Source organism: Lepidochelys kempii, chromosome 6 (genome assembly GCF_965140265.1).
Source record: "Lepidochelys kempii isolate rLepKem1 chromosome 6, rLepKem1.hap2, whole genome shotgun sequence".
NCBI lineage: Eukaryota > Metazoa > Chordata > Testudines > Cheloniidae > Lepidochelys > Lepidochelys kempii.
In genome coordinates, this window is record NC_133261.1 from 95,582,724 (window position 1) to 95,595,800 (window position 13,077).

The 13,077-nt window shown below is 41.2% G+C and overlaps 1 protein-coding gene across 7 annotated transcripts in view; it reads right to left on the bottom strand.

Annotated features, from left to right (window-relative positions):
• Window positions 1–13,077, bottom strand: part of CEP128 (centrosomal protein 128) — a 446,026-nt gene that overhangs the window by 37,445 nt on the left and 395,504 nt on the right. For 6 of the 7 annotated variants that reach the window (XR_012159510.1, XM_073349335.1, XM_073349336.1 and 3 more), the window contains one exon: window positions 3,857–3,934. The exons of the other annotated variant lie outside the window; for it this stretch is intronic. Coding sequence is in view for 5 of the 6 variants with exons in the window: in XM_073349335.1 (XP_073205436.1) it covers window positions 3,857–3,934 (78 nt within the window). In the remaining variant the exon portion in view is untranslated. The remainder of the gene's footprint in view (window positions 1–3,856; window positions 3,935–13,077) is intronic. 7 annotated transcript variants of the gene reach the window in all.

Sequence of the window (13,077 nt, forward strand, 5' to 3'; positions counted from 1 at the left end):
AAAAAGCAAAGTTTTCCCCACCTTTACTCACAGGTGAATTTGCAGAGTCAACACAGCTACTGAAGAGTAAGCTAGGGTCTAATCAGGCACACATTTCACCCAAAGATTTATTAACTAAGTTCCAGTCTCAGAACCTTCAGTACTTATGATGATGATTATACGAGTCAGAAGGAACTCAATTTCACATTCAGAACACAGGTTTAATTTTCAAAGCTGGTAGTTACAAAAAAAAAATCAGATTTGTAAACTCGGTAAATTTGTTATGAAGTGACTGAGAAACAACATACATAGAACCCCACAAAGCCATTTTTATAATGTCACTTTTCAGAGCACAGCTACACTTTAAAAAAAAAAAAAAACTAATTTTTCCTGGACCACATGAGTTCCACCAAGTTTACTGGGTAGAGGTTCTTCAGAAAGGACCTTAAAAATGGAGGTCCTGACTGTTCTATGTGGATATTACCCAACTTATTTCACTTGTCTGAAAAGTCTGCCCTGGTGACTCTCCCTAAAATTTTCCCTCTTCACATTTTGTGCAGAAGGGTTTGCTCCCCCACCCCAACACTGGCTACATTTCAGTGCTGATGTGAGTAAATATCAGAAACAATAATTGGAATGAATGCTTTTCCCTTTGGTAATCTCACAGTGCTTTACAAATACTAATTGCCCAACCACTCCAACTCCTCTGTGAGATAGGTATCATCAGCTTCACTTAACAGACAAGGAAAGTGAGGCACAGAGAGGTGCAGTTTCTTGCCCCAAATCACATTGCCAGGATTAGAGCTCAGGAGTCTGATGCTGATCTTACTCATGCTGGGGTATATCAGAACTAGAGCTAGAGCAAAATTTTCAGAGCAAATAGTTTATTCACCAAAAAATACAGTTTGGGCTGAACCGAAACTATTTGCAAATTTGATTTGAATTTGCCAAATATATTTGGAGCGTAAGGTGCCATTCACAAAACTACCAGAGGAGGTGGTGGTTGTGGTGTTGCTGGTGCACTTCTTCATAATTTTTAGCCCAGTGGTTAGTACAATCATGTGAGATGTGGCCCCAGGTTCAATTCCCCCCCTCCACCTAATGTGGAGAAGGGATTTTAACTAGAGTAGCCCCAACTTGCAAGAGACAGCCTAACCATTAGGCTATGGGATATTCTGTTGTGGGTCTCTCACTCTCTCCCACTGAAGGTGTTCCACTTTTTATAAACAAATTATGAAATACTATGAATTGCTACTATGAATAACAATGAATAGTCATTGGGCCAGTGAAAAAATGTGAGAATTACTCTATAGCTTGGTGGTTAGGACACTCCCCTAAGATATAGAAGACTCTAGTTCAAGTCCCTACTCCAATTACTAGTTAATTATTCATCAAAAGTGGAAGAACTTCAACAGGGAGAGACTAAGAAAGACCAGAATATCCTATAGTTCAGTGGCTAGGGTGCTCTCCTGCAATGCATGAAACCCAAGTTCAAATTCCTGTTCCACATCAGAAGGAGGAACTGCCAATGAACCAAAAAAATCAGTTATTCACCCAGCTCTAATCAGAGCTCGACTGAAGACAACAGACATACACTGATGTAAAACCAAGATGAAGTCTGAATCAGCCCCAAGGTCTCCTAACTCACAGCCTTGTGCTTTAAAGACCAGAATACAGTGTCCCCCATAAACATAATGTGTGCAGTGCTTGTGGATCTCTCAGTATGAAAGATTCTATATAGAAAATAAATGAAAATTAATATGCATTTTCACTGATGGATGTTTTAAATAATTCAGATTTGAAAGTTTGTTTGAGCTATTGGGTTCCCAACTCTACTTTCGAAAACAACAACAGGTTTTCAGAATAGAACTTCCTAATTTTGTGTGGCTCTCATGAATGTAAAAGAATTACAGCACAGCAATTTAGCCATTAAGCCCCAAAAGATCTAATTGTAGGCTTACCAGCCTTGACAGGCTCTCTCTTAACAATGTCAGTATGTCCCCATGAGTCAAGACAACCATATATCTTTATTTGACAGCTGTGCTGTGAAAAAAAACACACTTTTCTAGGTATTGGGTCAGAAACCAAGTATAGAAACTATACAGGAAATTTACTGCAAACATCAGCTATTTCTACTCACTTTTCTGGATTTGTTGGGAAGATATGTTAAAAACTGGGATGAATGGATTTAATAATTCAAAGTGAATTATTACAGATGATGGTTAAATAAGAGCTAACTGTATTACTGTTGTTGTTATTATTTGTTGAAATCCTAAAGTCCTTACACAATCAAAATTCTTATTGAAATCATCAAGTAACTGAGTAAAATCTGAAGGACTTTATGATTTGACCCATTATTATTCCTACAATGCCAAAAAGTTGTGTAGTGCTTCACATGCAAAAGATGATGGCAAGGGCTGTGTAAGCCAAAGAATTTATAACCCAGGCTGTATGCCAGGTTAGCATGTAAGCATTACAACTCCACTCAGCCTCTCCGTATCGTTACAGCTAATCAATTACCAATTGCTCTTCAACCTTCAAATATAATTTCTAAACTCCCTTCTCTCTCCCTTTTGTGCTACAATTTAACTCTGTAAAGTGCTTTAGGAAATGTTTTGTCTGAGATAAAAAGTGAAGTACATAAAATAAAGTGAGATTCTGCTTACCTCTCTCAAAAGAGTAGTCTTATTAAAATCAGTGGGACTACTTGCCTGAGTACAGCAAACAGGTTTTGGCCATTAAATTGCATTGTTCTGTATTACTAATGCATTTCCCTTCATCATGCACAACAATCTCTCTGTTAATACACCACTAAGCCGGAAAAACGAATAGCACAATGCTGCAAACAGTCTAAGGATGAGACTGAGACCACTACATTCATTCTGCTGGGACCTGATTCTGCAAAGCTCATCAGCTTCTGTGGAACTTATGCACATGCTTAAGTGTTTTGCTGAATTGGTGCCTTGTGACCTAAGTCATTCTTGAACCTTGGAACTGTCAAACAGAATGTGGAAGATCTGGAACACATATTGTAACCTTCCAAAGAACGCACTTTGCATGTAAGAGTTGCACTCCTAAACATTGGAGTATACATTAATAGAAAGTAATGATAGCATTTGATGTTCAAGATGATGTGACAATGTTCATCAATTTGGCATACTGAACTTCGTGCTTGATTTTCCCCTCAATATATGAGGATGTATCTACCTAACATAATGAACAAACTTGACTCTCAAACAGCTTTTATGCTTATTATGCAGTTTTCACAGGCTTATCAATAAATGACCTGAGTTATGAAAGCACAGGCACTCAGCAGGATGTTATGTCTATACAAAAATCAAACAATAACCTGCCTCTTTCTAATTATTGATGCAGAAGTTATAATCACTAATAAAAAAGGCACCACATCAACCTATTTTGAACAAGTCAGTAAAGACTATAGCAACAGTCCTTGAAATAGTTTACTCAATTATCTTGGCTTGCCTAAACTGAAAGTTTCATAATGTAGTCATATAACTTAAAAACTAACTTTATATTTGTGGCTAATCTAAGCACTATACCCCAATGTACAAACACTCTTTTCCCAACCTATGTATTATATAATTTTTTTAATGTTAGCTTTAATAAAATTTGTAAATCTGTTCTTATTCCAGTATTTCCTTACCAGTATAAAGTTAAACTAATTCCACGATTTTCAACTAATTCCTCAAGAGTAGGAAATAAACCCCATTATTACTATATGAGTTAAAATTGGAATACTGTAGTTTAGATTTCATTGTATGTCCTTTAGGTGATAGATTTCTCTTTGCACATCAGGAAGTTGTCAATTATTCTCAACAATTCAGAAATACTGAGAGACAAGTGAAAACTTTCTCACTCCAAAATCTCTGAAATCTTCCAAAAGGCTCAGTTTCTCAGGAACAGACTCTAGATGGTCCAAGGCCATTCGGGTACTCTGAAGAATAGAACACAAGAAAAAAGAAGCATTATAAAAGTTTGATAAATGCTTTCAACCCTATTCTGAAGTCTGAAACACTAAAATTCCCTTTACATGTTGTAGCCTCCAGGATTTATGTAAATATCTGTGTTTGTGTCATTAAACTACTCAGTGTAAAAATAATGTCTACTTACAGCTAAAAATGACAACAGTAATGCAATTGTCAACAAATTGCTCTGTTATCATGAGCATCTATAAATAATTTTTCATCAATTTCTTGATTGCAATGATTCTTATTCACAAGGGCTGTAATTTCTGATTTTCATCTTATTATTAATTATCATCATCATCACCATCACCATCATCATAGCCATAGCATTTAGCAGACATAGACCCAGACCCCATTGTGTTAGATTCTGTACAAACAGAAGACAGTCCCTGCCCCAAAGACCTTAAAAGCTAATTTTAAGACAAGAGACAATAGATTAATACTGACAAATACAAGAAAACAATGAGACAATATTGGTCAGCATGATAGGTTGTGGTCTCAGGACCCCAACAGCTGAAAACACGGTACAGCTTTTGTAGGCATCCTAACAAAGGAAAGTTTTAAGGGGGTTTTGAAAGAGGAGAATGTAATAGCTCTATGGAAGTTTACAGGGAGCTCCTGTCAAGCATGAGGGGCTGCATGGAGAAAGCATGACGGAGCTTGTTTAAAAATTTAACAAGCAGACAATGGAGACTGGCATCATAGACCAAATGAGGTGCGAGTCAATCTTTTGATACAGAATGAGAGATGATAGGCAGGGTAGGGATGGGTTGGGATGGGTCCTGAAAGCGCAAACAACTAGCTTGTTTGATGTGACAGAGAGGAGGGAGCCAGAAGGAGGAAGCAAGGAGAACGGTGATGAGGTTAAAGCAACATGCTAGGAAAATGATCCCTGCAGAAGCATTCTGACTGGGTATGAGTGAGGCAAGAAAAGGACATTGCACTAACTGAGATGTGAGATGATAAGAACCTGGATGAGAGTGTTAGTTTTGTAGAAGCCCTCTACACCAACATTCCACACAAAGATGGACTACAAGCCGTCAGGAACAGTATCCCCGATAATGACACTGCAAACCTGGTGGCTGGATTTTGTCCTCACCCATAACTATTTCACATTTGGGGACAATGTATACTTTCAAATCAGTGGCACTGCTATGGGTACCCGCGTGGCCCCACAGTATGCCAACATTTTTATGGCTGACTTAGAACAACGCTTCGTCAGCTCTCGTCCCCTAATGCCCCTACTCTACTTGTGCTACGTTGATGACATCATCATCATCTGGACCCATGGAAAAGAAGCCCTTGAGGAATTCCACCATGATTTCAACAATTTCCATCCCACCATCAACCTCAGCTTGGACCAGTCCACACAAGAGATCCACTTCCTGGACACTACGGTGCTAATAAGCAATGGTCACATAAACACCACCCTATACTGGAAACCTACTGACCGCTATACTTACCTACATGCCTCCAGCTTTCATCCAGACCACATCACACAATCTATTGTCTACAGCCAAGCTCTACGATACAACCGCATTTGCTCCAACCCCTCAGACAGAGACAAACACCTACAAGATCTCTATCAAGCGTTCTTACAACTACAATACCCACCTGCTGAAGTGAAGAAACAGATTGACAGAGCCAGAAGAGTATCCAGAAGTTACCTACTACAGGACAGGCCCAACAAAGAAAATAACAGAACGCCACTAGCCATCACCTTCAGCCCCCAACTAAAATCTCTCCAGCACATCATCAAGGATCTACAACCTATCCTGAAGGATGACCCATCACTCTCACAGATCTTGGGAGACAGCACAGTCCTTGCTGACAGACAGCCCCCCAACCTGAAGCAAATACTTACCAGCAACCACACACCACACAACAGAACCACTAACCCAGGAACCTATCCTTGCAACAAAGCCCATTTCCAACTGTGTCCACATATCTATTCAGGGGACACCATCATAGGGCCTAATAACATCCACAATGAGCCACACTATCAGAGGCTCGTTCACCTGCGCATCTACCAATGTGATATATGCCATCATGTGCCAGCAATGCCCCTCTGCCATGTACATTGGTCAAACTGGACAGTCTCTACGTAAAAGAATAAATGGACACAAATCAGACGTCAAGAATTATAACATTCAAAAACCAGCTGGAGAACACTTCAATTTCTTTGGTCACTCAATTACAGACCTAAAAGTGGCAATTCTTGAACAAAACACTTCAAAAACAGGCTCCAACAAGAGACTGCTGAATTGGAATTAAATTGCAAACTGGATACAATTAACTTAGGCTTGAATAAAGACTGAGAGTGGATGTGTCATTACACAAAGTAAAACTATTTCCCCTTGTTTATTTCCCCTCCTACTGTTCTTGTCAACTGCTGGAAATGGCCCAACTTGATTATCACTACAAAAGGTTCCCCCGACCCCACCCCCTCCTGCTGGTAATAGCTCACCTTTCCTGATCACTCTTGTTATAGTCTGTATGGTAACACCCATTGTTTCATGTTCTCTGTGTATATAAAATCTCCCCACTATATTTTCCATTGAATGTATCCGATGAAGTGAGCTGTAGCTCATGAAAGCTTATGCTCAAATAAATTTGTTAGTCTCTAAGGTGCCACAAGTCCTCCTATTCTTTTTATGGGTTGCTGAAGGGTGCACATTTTTAGTACAAACTGGAGAAAACCCTCTATGACTAGCTGCCTTCACCACTTACTTGCCCACCTCCTGGAGTACAGCAGTGAATCAGAGCTAGTGCAGAAAGCAGGCAGAGCTCGCTGCCCCTCCCCTCAAAAGCCCACACCATTCTGATGGAGGAGGGGAAGAGCAGAAAGAGCACAGTAGCTCAGAGCAGCTACGCTCCCACCTCCCCAGCCTCTCCTGGGAACAACTGGATGGCTCCTCTGCTCCTCCCCTCTTCTTCCCTGCAACATGAGGCTTGGAAAGGGCAGAGGAGGATGAAGAATTCTTGGAGCTGCCCCCCCAGCCTGGAAGGGTCAGAAGGGATCCCTGCTGCAGGCCCCCCACTAGGCCTAGAAGATGGATGTGAAAAAAGCCATGGGCTGCAGGAGGAGCAGAGATGAGGCTGGAGGGGGCAGAACAGATGGGAGGGCTGAAGGGACAGGATTGATTTGGGCACTGGGGTCAGAATTGAGCACTGGGCAGGGAGATGGGCAGATGTGGGGATCATGATCCCCTCCCACTTTTTTCGGAGCTCTTTAAGCACTTGATGTGTGGCTGGATAGAATAGGCCATATCTTAGTGATATTATGCAGAAAGAAGCTACAATTTCTTTGTATTGTAATTATAATAGTGAAGTGGATTTAACAAAAATATTATTTTGTATATCTGCAACAGAAGTGTGTGTGTATGTACACCCCCACCCCCAAGAGGAATGAACCACAGTCATTTTTCATAAATAGAAACATTTACAGTTAAGAATTATGCAAAGAATATGTATAGTCAAAATTTTATATTTTTTGCAGTAGAAATATATCTACTAAATATTGCAGAAAGTTTCGGGCAGTGAATCAATAGCAGGATACATAGGCAGCATTTCATCTCTACGTCAATGGTTCAAATCTAACCTATAGCAAGTTGAGCACAATTGAAAACAAGTGGGTGGTAAGATCCAGGGAAGGCGTGTGGCTAGGTTAGATGGTGCATGCAATAATACTGAGCATCTCCTCAGCCTTCCTACTGACCAGGTTCCTCTGGAAGTTCAAAGGCTGTCCCTTCACTACTTGCTGAAGGACACGTAGAAGCAACATTGCTTTTTGAGTGAATACTTCCTTTGGCAGAAGAGGTCTCACTGGCACATGGAGGTATAAATTACCGGTACATTACTCTGCATCGGGTTCTTTTACTCTAGTTCCTAATCTGCAAAGAACCATAAACCTTATTACTGCTGCTGCAAGCTGAAGTATAAACCAAAACTAAGTAAAACCCCACAAGCCACACAAAATTAATCAATTACAAAGTCAAATGACAACATGCTCTGAAATCTGTGCAAACTGGGCAAAAGGCCTTCAACTAAGGAAGCTCTGCTGCTCATCCTGGAGAGTTCAGCTCACCAGACGGCAAGACCATCCTATCTAGGTCCCAGACCAAGCTTTTAGAGTGACAGTGACACCTTTAATTTTACCAAGATACAAAGAAAGAAACAAGTGGATAGCTCTAAGCAGGGCTATTACATGTTTAGTGCAGCCTGCCCCAGAAGGCAACAATCTACATCAGATGAAAGGTCACCCAAAAAGTCATAGAAGCAAAATAACTAATGCATAAAAACTTTATATGGTCAGCATTAGGAAGGAAAAGGTACACTTCCTTGGTCAAACAGAGATTTAATATGGCTTTACAAGCCTCCTTTATTCCCAAAGAGAATCAATCTGTATCAGACTGAAATATAGCAAAAGGTGCAGTTCTTCAACAGCATAGTTGGAGTCAAACCTCAATCACCTAACAGAGATAAAAGGGTCTCTAATGACAAAGGAGCAATGGAAGACACACTCAGATGGCAGCCCGAAAGCAGTTGCTATTTGCATTGCACCGTACACCCACAACAAAAGACAGTTCCTGTCCCAGACAGTTTAAAATCTCAGTAGTACCAAACCTTACTATAATGTGAAGACGAAAACATCAAAAAATAGAATGTGCAACAGTTTCCTAACTATACAGATAAACAGATTTAACAAGGCAATATTCTAAAGGGAAGCAGGCCTGTCTCATCTTTTTCAGAGTACTGTTTCTCTTTGTGAAACTGCATATAACAAATAAAAACAAAGTGTGGTATATGCTCAAAAACTCACTTTCTAGGTCTAATAACAACAGTCTTCAGGGTATAAAATTATTATTTTTTGCTCAATTTAAAAAAATCTGGAAAAAAGTCCAGGATGTTCATCTGCTCAGCTCATAGAAAGCACACTAGTAATAGCTCTCCCTCAGAAAAACAAAGTGTCTTCTGTGACCCTCATCAGTGTATTGGTGTCAGCCAAACAGGAGATCAGCAACTGTATAATTCAACTAAAGCCATATTCAAAACTTATCCGAAACAGAGAAAAGAATGATTACTTACCCTACAGTAACTGTGGTTCTTTGAGATGTTGCTGTCAGTGCGAATCGCACTGTAAGTGCATATAAGTCTCACAAGCATGAGATCAGAGTCTATTGAATAGCAGTATCCATTGGGGCTTTGCAAGCACTGCATGGCTTCTCATGCTCCAATGCAAGGACATCAAAGTTGGAGCAGCTGCAATCCTCCATCAGTTCCCCTGCAATTCAAAGCCCATGTTCACTGAGGTCTCTGAAAGCAGGAAATGGAGGGCTGGTCAAATAACCGCAATTACTATAGAGTAAGTAAGTGTTCTTTCTCCTTTGAGTGTATGCCAGCATGGATCCCACTGTATGTGATAGGCAAGTAGCACCCTCACTGGATGGTGGGATGAAGCATTATCAGCTGCATCAGCTGAACCATGATTGTTGTACTGCTTTCCCAAACTTGGCATCTGCCCTCGTGGCTAAGTCCAATCCATAATGTTTGACAAAGGTCAGTGGGTTACTATGTGTTGCCACCTTGCAGATTTCAGAATTTGGCACATTTCTGATGCAGGCAGAGGATGTTGCTTGAGCTCTGGTGGTATGACCCTTGATGTTCAGTGGGAGAGGTACAGCAGCCAGCTGGCAACACAGAAAGATATGTTGCATTATCCACTTAGATATTAGATGTGATAAGGTGGCCTGGCCTTTGGAATGGATGGCTATAGCGAGAAATAAATGGGGAGACAATATGATTAGTTTGGTTCTGTCCATGTAGTAAAGTAAGACTCTGGAAACGTCGAGCATCTGTAACTTCTCTCTCAATGTTAATTGGGTATTGGGAAGAAGACAGGCAAATTGATTGATTAATTGAGATGGAACTGTGAGACCCCATCTTGGGGATGACGTTAGGGTGAGGATACAACATCAATTTGTATCTATGAAATATCATGTAGAGGGGGTCAGCCAGAAGTGCTTGGAGCTCAATCACTCACCTAGCTGAAGTGACAGCATCAAGGGTGACCATCTTCAGAGTGAGCTGAAGTAAGATGTATTCTGACAGAGGATCACAGGGAAAGCACATGAATCTCAAGAGGACAATGTTGAGATTCCAGGCAAGAGAAGGTTCTCTTATTAGTGGATAAGTATGTAGCAGGACCTTGAGGAACTTCAGTGCTCTGGGGTATAAGAAGAACAAGCATGACTGTACTGGCATATGGTAAGCAAAGATTGCTGGAAGGTGGACCATAAGGCCAGAGTGTTTCAGATGCAGCAAGCAATGGAAGATCTTTGGTACTGTAGCCTGCCTAAGGTCCATGCCCTATGGAGAGGTCCAAATCAAGAATCTCTTCCATTTTGATGCACAAGTCCTTTTGGTGGATGTCTTCCTGCTCTATAACAGGATCTCCTGGACTTCTCTAGAACAGTCCTGTCTATGTTACTTACCCAGCTAACATCTGGGCAAATTAATCAGATGCAGTGACTTTGCGTCTGGATAGGCTATCAGGCTGGTGCTGTGCAAGCAAATCCAGGGAGTGGGGGAGATGCATTGGCAGCTGACAGGATATCTGTAGCAGGTGTATTATCCAAAGCCATCTCTCTTGGTATGAAGCCACAAGAATGATTGTGGTTTGTTCTCTTTTGATTTTGGAAATCACCCGATGAATCAAGGGAATCAGTGGAAAGTTATAAAGAAGGCCTAGGTTCCACTGCAGAAGGAAGGCATCAGGCAATGAGCTCTGGCTCCTGTCCCCCCCTGGAAAAGATATTCTGGCATTATCCTTGGTCTATCATGGAAATCTCACAAATACGGAATTTCAACTTTATGATGGATCTCCACAGGGACCATGCATGATTGGTCACTGGTTGTTTGCTTAGGAAGTGTCTTATCAAGTGGGGTGTTACCATGACTAAATATTTTGTAAAGACTCTCAGTGTTCTGAAGAGTCCAAATGGCAGTACCTTGTACTGATAATGATTTGGCCCCAGTATGAATCTCAAGTACTTCCTGCGGGCCAAGTGAATGTGGAAGGATGCTTCCTGTAAGGTGAGAGCCAATAACCAATCTGACCCTGGAGAGATGGAATGACAGAAGCAAGTGTTACCATCCTGAACCTGAGGAGGCATATGTATTTGCTTTGGAGTTGTTTGAGGATGGGACGATGAAGTATCAGGAGTTAGAAGCCTTTTCCCTTGTACTCCTGTGATACCTGTAAAGTGCTGAGATAAAGCAATGAGGCCACTTCTGTATGTAATTGGATTGTCGTGAGGTGTGAAACAAGAGGCCCATTGGTGGTTCACTACTCTGTGTCAGCAACTGTTGTCAGGCCTGACATACTCATTACACTTAACACGTTGTTGTCATGATATATACCCAAAAAGTGGCATGTAATATCTCACTGGAAAACTAACTCACTGATCCTTAATATTTGTGTAATATATGTGAAGGATGTGCACAATGAATTATAAATATGTGATAGAATTATGTTCTTTAAATGTGTTTGACAAGCAATGCATAAGCCCCATCTGCCCTAGACATAGGAATGCATATTTACTTGTCTGACCAACCTGGTCATCAGGCACAGACCATGAAAGCACATTTACAATCAAGGTAGACAAAGCCATCATGAGAGCAAGCGGGAAAAACTGACCACCTAATAATCTTGATGGGGATGGAGACTGCAACTCCAGGAAGCCTTCCCTGCCTCTTGAAGCAGGGTCAATGACTTTGGGAAGATATAAACAAGGACAGAAAGCCATTTTGGCATCCATCTCTTGAAGGAACAAAGAAACCAGCACTCTGGTTCTGTAAGGGTGGATCCTGGATGCAACAGCTAGTCATGCTGGAAAAGTTGCTGTAAGTAGGGAAACCATCGTGAACAAGGATCATATAATTAAGTTTTACTCTTAGAAGTGTATTTTTACTTTTGTTTTCTTTTAACACTTTCTATATTTATTCCTTTTATTAGTTATCACTTAAACCTATGACCTTTTGTTTAATAAACTTGCTTTATGTTTTCTATAAACCAATTCAGTGCTTTGATTAAAACAGACTATTTGTTAACCCTAGTTAAGGTAATCAGCCAGGGGGTGCTCTCTTTTTACGGGAGCAGCGAACTTAACTTCTGCACGCGTTCAGCGAGAGAGCTGGACACTCCAGGGCAGATGGTTTTGGGGAAATTTGGGACTGGCGGGTGTTGCGGTCACCCTGTAAAAAGTGACTGGGCAGTAGAAGCCAGGATGTGACCTGCATGCTTGTATGCTGGCTGTTAGTGTCAGGGTGTGAGCCACAGCTGCATTACATTTAAGGAACCAAGAGTTGCAGGGCAGGTGGTGACACAACCTCTTACTGTCTGGGTTGAACATCTGAGCATCACAAAAGGGTCTCTGAAGAGGAAAGGGGAAGGGAGGTGGGTAGTAGGTAAAGTGGAAATGAACAGCATTGCCTTGTTGATGATGTCTCTAACCCATGTGTCTGATATCACAGTGGACCAAGCTCAGTGGAAAGGGGCAAGATGGCTCTGGAGGGTAAAGAGAGGGTTTCGATCAGCTCTGGTGTGTCTCTAAACACTCTTATCAAAGCAGCTGCCTCTATGACTGTCAGGTAAGTAACAGAGAAAGTCAAGGATGGATGTCTGCGAAAGTACTGGGATCTTTCAGGAGGCTGACATTCAGGTTGTAGGCCCATAGAGTATGACTGTGACCTTTGTCTCTGTTGGGGCTGATATTTATAAGATCTCAGGTAGAGAGCTGGAGTGTAAATCCCTAAGGACCTTAACATAGCCTTTGAGTCTTTCAGGAATGGAGCACCTCATTGTTCTTTGATCTCAAAAGGCAGGAACTCAATGGTGGATTGTTCCTTTTGGGTATCGCTGACACTAGCAGCCAAGCATCCATGTCATCATGGTATCTGTGGCCATCAACCTCATAGCCATGTCATCCATGGCTGTTTGCGGTGCCATGCTTGCAACTATTTGACCTTTTTTTTTTTAAACTCCTCCCTGTACTGAGGTGGGACCTTTGTCAGGAAGGGAGAGACCTCTCCCACATGAGGAAGTTATATT